Below are 13,908 nucleotides of genomic sequence, written 5' to 3'. Positions count from 1 at the left end.
AGCACGCAGGGCCTGGGAATGGTTGTGTTTTTTTAATTGGCTCATAAAAACTGAAGCAAGTCCAAGTTGCCCTGAACTCTCTCAGCTTTGGCTTGAATCCATTATTTGCAAGATTGTTTTTTTCAAGATTAAGAAAGCTGGGAGACAACCATGTGTTTTTTAAACTATTATAAAATGAATACGTTAGTATGAAGGTTCTTACGCTTTGCCTTGGTACATACCGTTAGAGCATACAGGAGACCCAGCCCCACAAACCCTGAGTGAGGTCCTTCAGTGATGGAAGTGACAGCTGCAGTCAGAACTATGCAAGCACCAAGGTAATCCTGGAAGGACAGAGAGGGGGAGAGAAAGATTCATTAGTCATAAAGCAGATTCGCTTTACTGAGGATAATTTCTGTAATGATACCTAGTCCTTAATTCTGTTTTGTTCTTTTTTTCCTGGAGCATGTTATGGGTTGTGGTGCCCAACCTGAAACACTCTAAAGGAAGTTGCTGAAGACAAGTGAAACAGGCCAGTGTATTCTAGAAATCCATTTGGGCTAGGGTATCTTGTTGTGGCCAACCCAAAAAATCTAATAAGCTTATAAAAAGGGTAAAATATAATAACACCATAACAATTCCTCCACCCCTAATTCCTACCACTAAACCAGTTCCTCAATCTCTACTCTTCTTCAGGTCTTCTTAAACATGGGTTTGCCTTCCCCCAAAAAAAGAAGTATCAGTGACTGCACAAAGTCCATAAAGAATTTTGGAAGAGTTTATACAGGTCATGCAACATGTTTTATTGGCACAAGTGCGCAGACTGACATACAGTGTCTACATCATGCAAGGGGACACTGTGCATGGTGGAGGCACCCCTAAGCCTTCTATACACTCACAGCCTGCAGTGAAACACCATGTGGGTGTTGGCAGTGTGGACTTTGAAAGCAGTATAGCTGTGTAGTTGTGGTGCTGCAAATGGGCTACTAAGCCTTGCTCCTGCCACAGCACTTGGAGTTTCACAGTGATTAAGTGGTAGATACCTGAAGGATCTCAGCTCTGATGAATGTTGATGACTTGCTTTAAAGAAATCGCTGTATAGGCTGTATTAGAAAGATCTGACTTCTCACAAGCTTTGCAGGAGCTTGAACCCATCTTCTTGATGTATACCTCAGTTTTGAAGTGAATGCCACATGTGATCTCATGCAGTTGTCAAGGTGCCTGATTCATGAGACTGCTGGTATTCCCACTGCTCCCTGCATTATATTTACTTTGGATTACAGGGTTAGCATTTTCCATCCTTTTCTTTTTTTTTTTCCCTCCTGTCTGATAATATCCTGCCTGGAATCTTTCCTGCTGAGATTTGAAACAAGGGCTGCCTAGTTCATCTGTCTGTAAAAAGTGTTGATGAGCAGATGGCAGACTTGCAGAAGCACAACAGTCTCATCTCCATCAGCAACTGGGAAAGGACTTCGCTCTTGCTATTAAATCCTGCAAACTTTTGAGTGATCTTAGTACCACTGTGACACTAGGCAGGGCTAAATGAGCTATTCCTTGGCAAGCCTTCATTATTTCTAATGCTATGATGAAGCAATGATGAAGCTTTGATCAAATTCATTCCATATATAAGCAAGCCTAAGACTATGAGACATTAACAGGCATCATCACAGCTTATTCCAGGACTGACTGTTGCTCTGTTATTTATCTGTCTTGATTTGGAAGCAAGTTCAGCTTGATCTTGAATGCTGTAGGAATCTGAAAGCTTCATGTACAAGGGAAGGTTTTGCCACCATGAGAAATGGAGCACAACTTTGTTGCTCCACCAGTGTATCAGGACGTGAAGGTGAGGATACAGGCTTTGATGTGAGGATTAACCATGCCTGTTACTACTCATGTCTAGCAGAATCAGGTCATTGTTCTGTTTATTCATTGCTCTTTCAGTGTCAGGTAAATAAATCACCCTGGCTTTGCTTACGTCTTCTTGGCTTGCAGATCAGAAAAGTTCCATGTGTGCTGTCCCTTGGGAGCCCCTGTAAAACCCTGGAGCCTCTCCCACTAGCAGTGGCTGTGTTTTGCCCTCTGTTCATTTAGTTTTCAGTTGGAGTCTAGTTCTGCCATCTTTCATGATACTGAACAGTAAAATCACAGAGAGTATGGCCTCATGGCTGCAGTAAGGGGACTGCAAAGAAGGGGTTTAAATTACAGCTGTGGGATTAAACCTGTTACTGGAGAGATACTTCAGGACCTGGAAACTCAGTGGTGCCTAGAACAGACCTGGCAGACTGATGGCACAAAGCTACTAAATAGCCATGCTCTGCTTTAAAAGTAGATCCTGCTGCAACAGATCTGCAGATGCTGCACAGTAGTAGAGCAAACCTCATTTCAAGTTACGTAAATGTTTGTTCTTGCACTTTCTTCAGGCGCTAGACATCACAACAGCAAAGATGAGGGAGATTTGTATTTTCTTACTCCTGGCCAAGCCAGCTGAAAAACCTTTATGGATTTTAACATAAACAATCTTGATCTATTTTAAGGGACAGTGTGTATAATCTCATTGTGAGATTAATTCTCATTATCATCTTCTCTGCATCAGGCAAAGTCTTTGTTTGCTTACAAGGTTTCAAAACCATGGCTGGGACGAAACTGAACGTACCGTCCTGACCTCCAGCCATCTGTTGGCAGCTGATAGAAATAAGTAGGCAATGTTGTTCGTGTCTGTTAGTTCCAGCATACGTTGTTTGAATCTGGCTTCGTGCCTGCCAAGAGCAAAGTTGTTACATTACGACACGTTACACAGTCATACACACAAGGATTAAGCATTAAACTCTTGTCTCCCTCCCCTCCTACCAAAGCAAAACTTTCTCTCCCTTCTGCTTTTGCGAGACTTTGGGTTAAAAACTCTTCCTTAAGGAGTTGTACCTGCTGCCAGGGCTTTCCTTAAGCAGGCAGAGCAACACGTACAGCAGCGAGGAATTTGTGCAACAAGATTTGGATCAGAGCCTGCCCCTTTAAAGAGAAAGCACTGCCAACGTGCTAAGGGCAGGTTTTACTCTCCAGATCATATCCACTTCTATACCTGTGGACTGTGGCTGCTGCTGCCCTTCAGTCCTCTCACTGTCATGGTCCCTCACTTTCTCCTCTTTCCAGGAGTGTTCAACAGGAGTGACATCTCTAAGATCTCAACTAATGCAGACTGTAGATTGGGCAGTAGACCAGTGCCTTTCAGCTACTCAGCTCAGCTGTTGCCTCAGCCAGCCACACATTGCCTGAGCAGCTCAGAAAACTACAATGAGGGAGAGCTACAGGCCATTCCTGAATTACAAAAATGAATGCTGGTACCTCCACACTGTCACTTGTTTCTTTCTCCCCCACGTAATGTCTCTCACATTTAAAAAGCAGTGCAAGGATGACATAGTGCTAAGAGCTGAGGTACACTTTGGGAAAGGGGGGCAAAATCTGTGTTGCTCTAAGTGTATTCATGGCACCTTGCAGTACTTCAGGTATGACCTGCAGGCAGATGAAAACCATTTTGTTGTTTCATATTCTACTGTCTCTTAAATGCCCCCACCTGAATAAACTAGCTAAACTTCATTTAGCAGCTTATCATCTGTTTTATCATGGCAAGCTCTTTCATTTTAAAGTCTCAGGCCCTGCTGTGAACCACCTGTAACACCTGCTCTGCCAGAAACTGCTTTTTATTTTTATTTTATTTGCTTTTCCCACTGATAATCTTCCTTCCACACAGCTTGTAAACATGGCAAGTGACCTCCCTAAAACAACTGGTAACAGGAGTGAGGCTGGGAGGAACAAAGATGCAAGGACTATTCTGCTTGTCTGCTTTTCTGGCAGCAAAACTCCTGTTTTCCTAACGGAAAATCTGACATGCTCAATCTGTATCTTTTCATCCACATCCAGCTCATCTTCCAGGCAGTTTTAGACTTTTATCCTGTCAGATGACAAACAGCAAAGGTCACCAAAATTGCTTTCTGATCCAATTGTACTACTCTGTGGTAAGTTGTGTGAGGGACTACTCTATCCTGGAACATACTGAACTAAAACTGCAGAGGATGACTAACAGGAGTATTAGTAAATATGAGTCTGCTGACAAAAAACACCAGGGACTTCAGGTTCAGTTGACAGTGGAGGACAGGCAGGGAAATGAAGTGGATTTTATTAGCACCAGAGATCCTGGAATATTCAAGTGATGGTTATGATGCTTAGTCCTTCTCTAGGGCTGCCTCTTGCTCTCTGTCATCCAAGCCGACACTGTCTTTTCGTAAGGTAAGGAAAGGTTAAACCACTCCCAAGAAGTGCTAAGCTCCTCCATCTTTTTCAGGAGATAACGTGATGAAAGGCCACTCTGAACCTCTCAGGAAGCACTCAGCATACATCAGCATCAGGCCTTAATTAGGAATTACTGCTTCAATATATCATTCTGGTTGATAAAGCTTGTTAAAGCATTTCTTGTTGACCACTGGCTCACATCTCTTCAACATAGCAACATTTTTCTTTATCCTGCCACAGCCCTTAAAGCAGCACTCTGTACTAACACCTTAGGGAGTAAAGCTAGGTTGAAGGGATGAAACAGTGTTAAGTTGATCAAACAGCTGTGTAAATAGCAGATCTGCACTGGCTCGAAATACTACATTATACAGAATGAGCGCAAGTTACACTTACTGGGGAGTAACATTGAGCTGGCACTTTGACAGAGTCATGCTAGCTATAATGTAGTGAATACAAGAGGACAATTTGGTCAATACTTTCTGTAGGAAGTAGAGAAAAAAATATATGCATCGAAAATTGGAAAAATTCTCTGAATCTTGTGGAATTTAGTTTTCAGTTTTGATTGACAGGTTGGGTTTTGCAATACTAACATCAAGTTCTGTTCTGCTGTAGTTTTCTTGGAAAGTCTGTCAATGTTGCATACTGACTTTCAGTTGGAGAGTGCTACAGTGATGTTTGCCTGACTGAGGAGTGTGTTAAATACAGAAATTATTCAGGGGTACTTGGATAGCACAGCTTGTGGGATGTAGCAGGAGGGTCTGAAGAAGTGGTGCCTGTGCCTGCTCCCCACTGTCCAAGTAAGGCATGGTTAAACTAGACACCTTATAAGTTTAATTCTTGTGTCCTAAAAAGGTCATAATCTTTATTTCAGTGTAAAAGCCATACAGATAAATCAGTGTTACTGAAAATATGCACAAGTGTTTAGAGACATGGCAAAGCAATAGGAAAACAGTATCTCTTCTCTTATCTGAGATGTCTTATTTAAAGTTTACCAAATCCAACAATTTGCCCTCAGACATGCTCCAAGCAAGCTTCCTGGGCCAGACCAAACCCCAAGCCTCCCTCATCATCCATTTTTCTCACCTGAATGCTCTAATGGTGGTAAGGCCTTCAGCTGTCTCAGAGAAGTGACAGAGTAAAGGCAGCTGGGTGCTGTCATCAAGTTCCTGGAGGTCCCTGGGAGTATGAAAAACAAGATAGCCATTACAATGTGAGTATTTCTGTAGAAATTTTATTGCATAGCAGACAAGAACAGACATTTTATGTATTGCACATATGCTTTTCAGGATCACACAAAATAGTGTTTCTGTAGTATAGAAAGACAGTGACATGGGAATATCACATTTCCCTTTTGCCATAGGAGCCTTTGAATCATCTCCCAGCTCCTCCACGACTTAGCTTTTGGACACACCTACGCTTCTTTTTGTCCCACAGTGATAATGACATTATCATGTCTTTCCTGGATAAGAACCTGCTGTCCATTTTAGCCAGATCTTAATTACCTTTTCTTCTCAAACATTCTAATTTATTAATATAATTATTTAAATTTAGAACAGCTGATTTTAAACTTTATAGCATGTTATTTGTGGCTCTTAGATCAGATATAAAATAGAGTTTGTATATCTATATATTTATCTATTTTATTGCAACTCTATCTGCTGGCCTAACAAAAAGGATACCTTTCCATATAAACCTTGCCTTACTTTGAGCATCTGTAAATAGCACAAAATGCTGAACATAAAATATAACAGTAGTGTTGACATTACCACATTGGTTAAATAGAGACAGCAATGACAGAGAATAATACGAATGAGAAATTCCCTCAATTATTCAGCCATGGTGTTTTCAAGACATGCATGGGGCAAGGATATTTAAGTCTAAATTTCCAGTCTTCTGAAACAGGAATGTTTTCCAACCACAGAGACAAATACATCTTTCTCTAACACTCTGCCATTGGCATAGCAGCCAGTTGTATAAACAGAAGAGAAGCCAGATCTTTAGATATTTAAACTCTTCATCAAACTCTTACTATGCACACTGTTCTAGCTAGGCCAGGAGAAATAACTGCTCCATGATGCTGAATGTTACAGTATACAGAACTGAATTTGCTGCTTATGCTTTGAAGATAAGTATGCCCTCTTTCAAATTTATGATGGAAAATACACAGAAGTTTTTGAGAGATATAATGGAATATACAACAAAGAGTCAAAGTGCTGCAAGAAATCTGTAAATATTTGCATTTCTAAAAATTAGTGAAGCTTATATGCCTAGAAATTACTGCACGCCACCAAGTTACAAATACTGGCTGAAGCTATTCCTTCATCCTACATTTCCCAAGACTATTTTTTCTAGAAATAAATTGGATGTATTAATTTCTGTTATGGATTGAAAGAGCACAAATCAGCGTTGAATGCCTCACAAATTATTTAAGAGAGGTCAATTTAAACAGATTTATAAAAAAGCATTTGCTGATAGATTTCCCCAGAAAACTAAGGGAATAAAATGGGTGAGGTAGTTATGCACTTGCAGAGCCAATGGGTGTATGTGTGTGTATGCTGATTTACAGCTGATTAACCTTTTGCTAGCTTGCATGGTATGACTACTAGTACAGCATGTGGGAAAACTGCGTTTGGAGACAGATGGAGAATTTACTCTCATATATTAAATAAAGAAATAGTAGTATTTCCCTGAGTCTAATACATCAGATTTTGCTTACTTTTGTGTATTTTAAGAAGTTTAAACTGTGTGCACTGCTATGTGAGGCAAGACAGGGTGTCACTCACAAGACTACAATGAATTTAAAACCAAAAATTAGGTCTGCTGATTCCTCAGCCACCCTGAGAACTGGTGTACTGCCACATACAGCTTTACTTTGGAAACCCAGGAGGGAAAGAACAAAGGTTTTGAAAAAAATCAGAGAATTTAAGCAAATTATTTCAGAATTAAACATTTTTTGTTTGTGCTTTCTGATTGTAGGCTTTTCTCATTAATAAATCTCCTTGTAAATTCTGAGGAAAGGTGACAAAAAGTAGGGTAAGGTGAAGCTAAATTATTGACGTTACTCTGTGCCCCTCCTGCTCCATTGATTTAAGATGAATAACTGACACAATTATTTCTCAGGCTACCTAAGTAAGAGTTTTCGCTGTGAAGCCAACTGTACTGCTATGCTCAGTTGAAAATCACTGTGTCTTTTAACTGGATACTACACAACAGCAGCTAATGCTTTACCCCATGCCTCCTGCAAAGACAGGACCAGAAGAGACAGTTGCTAACTGTTTTGGCTTCCCTGATGGTCAGCAGGTACCTTGACTGGTATTTTTAAGCATCAGAAAGTGGAGTAAATCCAGCTATAAATCATGACTGAATTTAAGAAAAAACTTCTAATGGCTTTCTTAAGATGTTTTACCAAATTATGTGTTTAATTTAGTAATAGAAGCATGACTAAGAAATCATCACACTTGTTCTGCTGAAAAATTGTACTCTTTATAACCAGCCAAGCCATTCTGAATATGAAACGTTGCTGTACAGTGGGAATTATTTTCTGCGGAGATTTTTTTCCCAATATGAAGAAAAAATCCGTGACTGATGTTATCCAGGAAGTTATTTTCCATTCTCTACTAACCCTCAAAAGATCAAAGAGGAGCTTCGACCAGATGTGAGCTGGCTCAGTTGATTAACAAACTTCACGCTCATCTGACTCTACAGCCAATGGTGTACAAAAATGATACAACTAGTGTTACTTCCCAAATACCCTATTTGTAGTCATGTCAGCTGGAAACATTCTCCATTGTATGTCTCACAATCATCTCAGGATCAAAAGTGGGATGCCATGGCCATTTTCCTCTTATACTACCTCCTATAGCTTCACAATACATTGCAATTCTTATGTACATTTCTTTTTCTAGAAGAAATTTTCAGGTCAGCTTTTTAATACATACTTGGAAGCAACTCTGAAGTATTTCTGGATGAAATAAAATGCTATCCCAAGTGGCACGAGCGCAACAAGGAACCATGGAGTGGCATAGGAGATCATTCCGATGGCTGACAGGCACAGTAAGGTGGACCGGGTAAGAGACTCCAGTGTAGGTGGAATGTGCTAGAGTGAAATGAAAACCATACATAACACAAAAGAACACTGGTAATACCCCTATATGCCTTTTCCTATAGAGGACAGTAGGGAAAGTGGAATGATACCACCTTGTGCTCACTGATTCTCCTTATGTCAGGAACCTTTATATTTCTGTGCGTTTACTATTAAAATAAGCAGGGGTTAAAAAGTCAGTAGTGTTTTTTTTTAAAGGTCAGTGATTCAAAGATCACAGGGAAATAGGAGACATTTGCACCTCATTTAACTGGAAAGAAAGAGAAAATTATTCTTGATAACCCAAATATTTAAAGGAACAGAATGTTCTTTCTCAGAGCCTCGTAATTTTCCTTCCATGTTCCCATCACCCTTACATTCAGGATTATTGTTCATCCAGACATTTTAATTCAGAGCCATAGTTGAAAGCATCCCTTTCTCTCCCTGAATGCCGTAAATTCACATTTGCTACAGCCAGGATGCAACATTTACTTGTCAAGTATAATCCCATATAGTTAGTTATTATATTCTATACTGTTTTGAGCCCAAAATCTAGAGTTTTTCTAATCTGTATCTTCCAACATAAGCAACCAGACTACATCTGAGGAAATTAAGAGCCAACATCTCCCACCATGCCTATTCTAACGGTTACCCACCTTTATTACTAATGTGTGTGCTTTCTATTTTGCGTTTTCTATTATCATTCCCAGAGCCTCTTTCTGCTATGCCTTTCTCCACTGAATATTTTAATAAATCATCTTATTCAGTAGCTAAATGAAAACCTACAAAGCCAAGATGTAATAAAACAGAATGTATTGATATGTGTACCTGATCAATGATATTTGTATCAGCAGAGAAGCGATTTAGAATTAGCCCCAGTGGAGTCATATCAAAGAATCTGTTGAACAAATCAGAAACAAAAAGTTACCTTAAAAGGAATTCCAGTTTTGGATAAAGAGCCCAGTCAGACAGAACACAGGACTATGTCCAGCCATTTTCTAAAACCAAGTGATAAATAACATAACAGATCATAATGTCTGCACCCTGACGTTCTAAATGCTTCTTTTGTCATTCTCCCCAAAAACTAAGTCTCCTCTTCCAAAAACTTACCATCTTGCCTCCTGCTCTTTCATCCTGCTCCTTCATCCATGCTCCCTCAAGACTGAAGATCCCCTCTAAAGATCACGACCTTTCCCTGGCTGCTACTCAACCTTCCTGCATAGTACTGGGCACCAGAACTCAGCTGAATTTCACATGTTCTTACATGGATTTTTTTCTCCTGATTATGTTACTAGTCATTTTCTTTTTTTAGGGCTTAAGAAAACAGGGCAAATGCAAGAACTTTTCTCAAGACTAACCTCCCATTTACAAAAACGATAGGTTTTGACTATAACTTTGACTGTAACTCTTCAGGAGGAACATTATTTTTGTTGTACCTAATTGGCCCAAGGATGATCTTGTTAAGGAGATTATGGTGTAGGTTCTTGGCTGCTGTGAGGCCCATCCACTCCACAGTCAGAGATGTGATGAGACAAAGGACAATTCCTGCTCCAGAGAGGATGCTGAAGACAGCTACATGATAAGTCTAATAAAATGACAAATAAATCAATCCTAGAAATAAACACACATTTCTCTTTTCCACTAGGAAGTTCCCAAGGTATGTGGCACCAAGTAGCTAGTATGTCATATCTCTTATATGACATAATTTTTTTAATAGAATCTTTCATAAATAAAAGAACTATGATGGAACTGCAATTCATTAAGTTCACATAATTAAAAGATCTGGCAGTACTAAGATCCCTCAACCTACTGATGAGTAACTTTCAAGACCTTGAAGTGATAGAACTGTGAAGACTGACTAACAGGGCAAATACAAAAGTATACAAACTGATAGTCAAGATGCTTAGACAACCAAAGTAGAACCTCTCAAGATTTAAAGCATTTGAGAGATGTTAGAAAGTTCCACTTTACTAAATTCAAGCACCACAAAAATTCCCAGAGCAGATCCCAAACTAATCTACCAGGGTTACAACACATTTAAGTCTTCTGAAAGTACACTAAGTGGATTCCAGTGAGATGTTTGTATATGACTCAAATTTACAGTTATAAGCAGACTGTATTTAAGCAGTACATTTGAAGACTTATTTTTATCCCTGACAGGACATTACTGGAAAGCCAGTACTTAGGAAAATGGGGTCATTGACTTAGGTGTTAAAAAATACGGGTGGAAAAGTTTTCTATGAGATTAATTTCTTCAAAAAGTCAATCATCTTTCTTACATCAAACACCGGCTTCTGTTTCATTTTGCATGTTTGAAAAGATTAATAGAATTTGAATTGTCTTATTTTTTAGCATGAACAATTCATCCATCCTCTATAATAATCAATCTCAGTATATGTATCTGTCCAGTCTAGCTGGCTTCTAGATGAACAGCAAATAATTACTTTTGAACATATATTTTTCTTCTATTTTTGCCCTGTCAAGCATCAAGATGTGGCCTACCTTATTTGTGCTCTTATCATCGTCAGCATTCCTGACTTCATTTGCATTGTCCCTGGATGTCCAAGTAGCAAGCCAGTAATCTATGGCCACTATAACTGAGTGTTTCAACAACTTTGAGAAAATCATCAGAAAGAGCAAGAAAAATCCTCCAGAGGTTAGATATCTCCAGCAGGTTTTCCATGGCATCTTTGTCCTGAGCCTCATGACAGTTGACATATTATCATCTTCATCTTCTTCCTCTTCTTCCTCTGTGAGTCAGACATTTGATCAAGTTAGCACAGATTCAATATTAGGAATTATATTTGGTTTTACTGGTTTTGGTTAACTTCTTTTGTTTTGCATTTTAGTTTTAATGGCAAAATTCAATTTGTCATTTAAAACAAACACTTCAGACGTATTTTCGTAAGACTTCGCTTGTGTTCTTTGCACAACTCTGTAGAGTTTTGTTGGTATTTTTGTAAATCAGGTCTTCAGTACTGACTACTTATAGTAGACACCAGGGCTTTCCCGATTTGTTCAGTTGCTTTTATTATACAGTCAGCAAAGCACTTTGGGTAGCATGGAAGATTCTAGAAAGCTATCCAAACCTTTCTATCCAGAGTCTCCATCATCTGTTGCATGAGAGTTGAATTTTCCCTTTATTCAAGAGTACTAAAGTTTTGACTATGAAAAAATGATAATAGTTCCCATTATACTGAAATGCAATTGGTGGATGACTGCTGCCACAGGAAATATGTATTTCAGAGCTGCATGAACATGGCAGTTAAAAATTGTTTTTTTCCAAGTAATAAGTATACATCTCACAGGCTTAAAGGCTGCACCTGGGGAAGAAAAATACTGTCTTGCTCTTGACAGCCCTGAACTAACAGCATTTCCACTCATTTCTGATTTTGAGCATTAAAAATTAATTAGTGATTTTGTCATTTCTTGAAAGGTGAAATTCTACACTTCTCGGGACACAGAGACTTTGTGTATATTCCCTAGGTCACATAATAAGTATGGATGACCTGGAATGCAATGCCAGGTTGTATTTCTGTCCTGAAGAAACTGTTTTCTGTTATGTATTTTCTGATCTGAGTGATGTGATGTCTGCTTTTTGCAGGCCTTCTGTGGACTATATGAACATGACTTTTTTCCCTGTGTTTTCTATCATACCCCACAATGAAGATACAGGTTTCCTGCTTCCTGCCCCATTTTAGAGATGTTACAATTCATCCTCTTGTTTTACTTCTATCTTGCTCCTCAATACCTCTAGGCAGTATGAGTTAGCAAGAAATTAACTTCTTTTGGTACAATCTAATTGCTGCACAATTTTTGACAAACATATGGAGAATCCCTTAAACAAGTCCGACTGTAACAAGTATTGGACTTTCCACTGTTAATATCAAATGTTGTTAACGTCTTTATACTTCATTGCTAAGAACTGCCAGCTATTCAAGTGAAGAGGCAATGAAACAGTAATAAAGAAAATAAGGTGAAATGATAAAACATACCTTCATCTTCATCTTCCAGTTGTGATTTGGATTCTCTGGGGTACATGGCCCTTCTCAGGGTTTTTCTCTCAAGAGTAGTCTGGTCAGCTTCCATATCCTGTAATAAAGAAATTTATTCATTGAGAGCTTAGCTGCCTGCAACTCTGGTAGCACCAACAGTAACTCAAAGAGACTTTATTTGGATCTTTTAGTTCATAGAATGTGAAAGCACAATATTTTAAGATTTATCTTTCAGAAAAACTTGCTTTGTTCACTTCCCTCTCTCTTTCTTCTATTCTTTCATTCCCACTCTTCTGAAGTTAAAAACTTAAAAAATAATTTTTTAAGTAAATGCTCATGGCAATAACAGAGTAAAAGGCTAAGAGACACTTTAAGAAGCCTCTTACCCCAGCCTTTGCCCCAGCAAAGGATCAGTTGTGTACCATACTACAAAAGCATGTTTGCTTAATGCAGTTACACTTCCCACCCATGACAGATATATCACATACTTCCCAGACAATCTATTCCACTCCTTAAAGTTCCTTAGAGTTTATGTGGGGTTTTTTTCCCTAATGTCTAATTTAAAACTTGCTTTCTGACATTGCTTGAGTTTTTTTCAGAAATTAACTGAAAATTATTTCTTTTTAGAAATATCATCCTTCCTCAAAATGCTCTTTTTTACCTTTTCCAATTCTTGATCTTGGCGATTCATCAAGGTTTTCCAGTGCTCATATAGCTCAATATCCTTGTTTTGGATATCCTTTAGCGTCCCTTCTCTAAGCACCATGCCATCTTTCATTGCTATGATCTAGGGAGGAAAGCAGTCAATAGCTCTACTCAGTAACATAGATGCCATAATCACTGACCTGGATCCTACAACACGTCCCGGTATTGGTGAGATTACCATTCTGGAAATTTCTGTGTTAATTTTATTCAGTATTTTTTTTCAGTTTGTTGACACAGTTGATTAAATTAAATTTCTATAAGCCATGCTTGTACTTGTAAAAAGCATGGACAAGACATAATAAGTAATAGTCATATTCTCAATCAAGTCATAATTCTCTGGTGGCTTGCAATCAAAAAAACCTACACAAATAATATAAATATAAAAATACAATTGCTCCTTCTATTATAAAATCTGTATTATATAAAGTGGCAGTTAGCCACATGACATATGGAATTAAGAAGGAGAGACTCTATTACAGAGAAAAGTAGTGATCTCATTAAGTATCATGTTGCTAACTTCAAGTGGATATTCCTCATTAGCAAATCTGCATCATGGCGTCTCTTCTCTTACCCAGTCAGCATGTGGTAGATATTGTAACTTATGTGTCACCAGAACAAGAGTCCTCTTGTCTTCTTGCAGAAACTTCAGAATCCCTTCCTGCATTAAATGGTCACTTAGGTGAATATCCAGTGCAGAGAATGGGTCATCCTGTAATTAAATAAAAATTAAAAAATATATTAGAACAGGATACAAAAATTTTTATTTCTTTCAAGTTTTTCTTTTTAATAGAAAGCATTTGCTATTACAAACATTTCATCACTCTAATGACTAAGACCTAGTCAGAGAGCTGCACTATAAAAATA

The 13,908-nt window shown here is 38.6% G+C and overlaps 1 protein-coding gene across 13 annotated transcripts in view; it reads right to left on the bottom strand.

The window, feature by feature from the left end:
* Positions 1–13,908, bottom strand: part of ABCC9 (ATP binding cassette subfamily C member 9) — a 70,868-nt gene that overhangs the window by 12,489 nt on the left and 44,471 nt on the right. For all 13 annotated transcript variants that reach the window (XM_065684250.1, XM_065684241.1, XM_065684293.1 and 10 more), the window contains 10 exons: positions 13,616–13,753; positions 13,001–13,126; positions 12,340–12,436; positions 10,847–11,094; positions 9,781–9,929; positions 9,173–9,242; positions 8,202–8,359; positions 5,347–5,439; positions 2,633–2,735; positions 222–323 (listed from right to left, as the gene is read on the bottom strand). In XM_065684250.1, coding sequence (XP_065540322.1) covers positions 222–323; positions 2,633–2,735; positions 5,347–5,439; positions 8,202–8,359; positions 9,173–9,242; positions 9,781–9,929; positions 10,847–11,094; positions 12,340–12,436; positions 13,001–13,126; positions 13,616–13,753 — 1,284 coding nt within the window. The remainder of the gene's footprint in view (positions 1–221; positions 324–2,632; positions 2,736–5,346; positions 5,440–8,201; positions 8,360–9,172; positions 9,243–9,780; positions 9,930–10,846; positions 11,095–12,339; positions 12,437–13,000; positions 13,127–13,615; positions 13,754–13,908) is intronic.

The sequence above is a fragment of the Lathamus discolor genome, chromosome 1, assembly GCF_037157495.1.
Source record: "Lathamus discolor isolate bLatDis1 chromosome 1, bLatDis1.hap1, whole genome shotgun sequence".
NCBI lineage: Eukaryota > Metazoa > Chordata > Aves > Psittaciformes > Psittacidae > Lathamus > Lathamus discolor.
The sequence above is the reverse complement of the archived record's forward strand: the minus strand, read 5'-3'. Positions and strand labels throughout refer to the sequence as shown.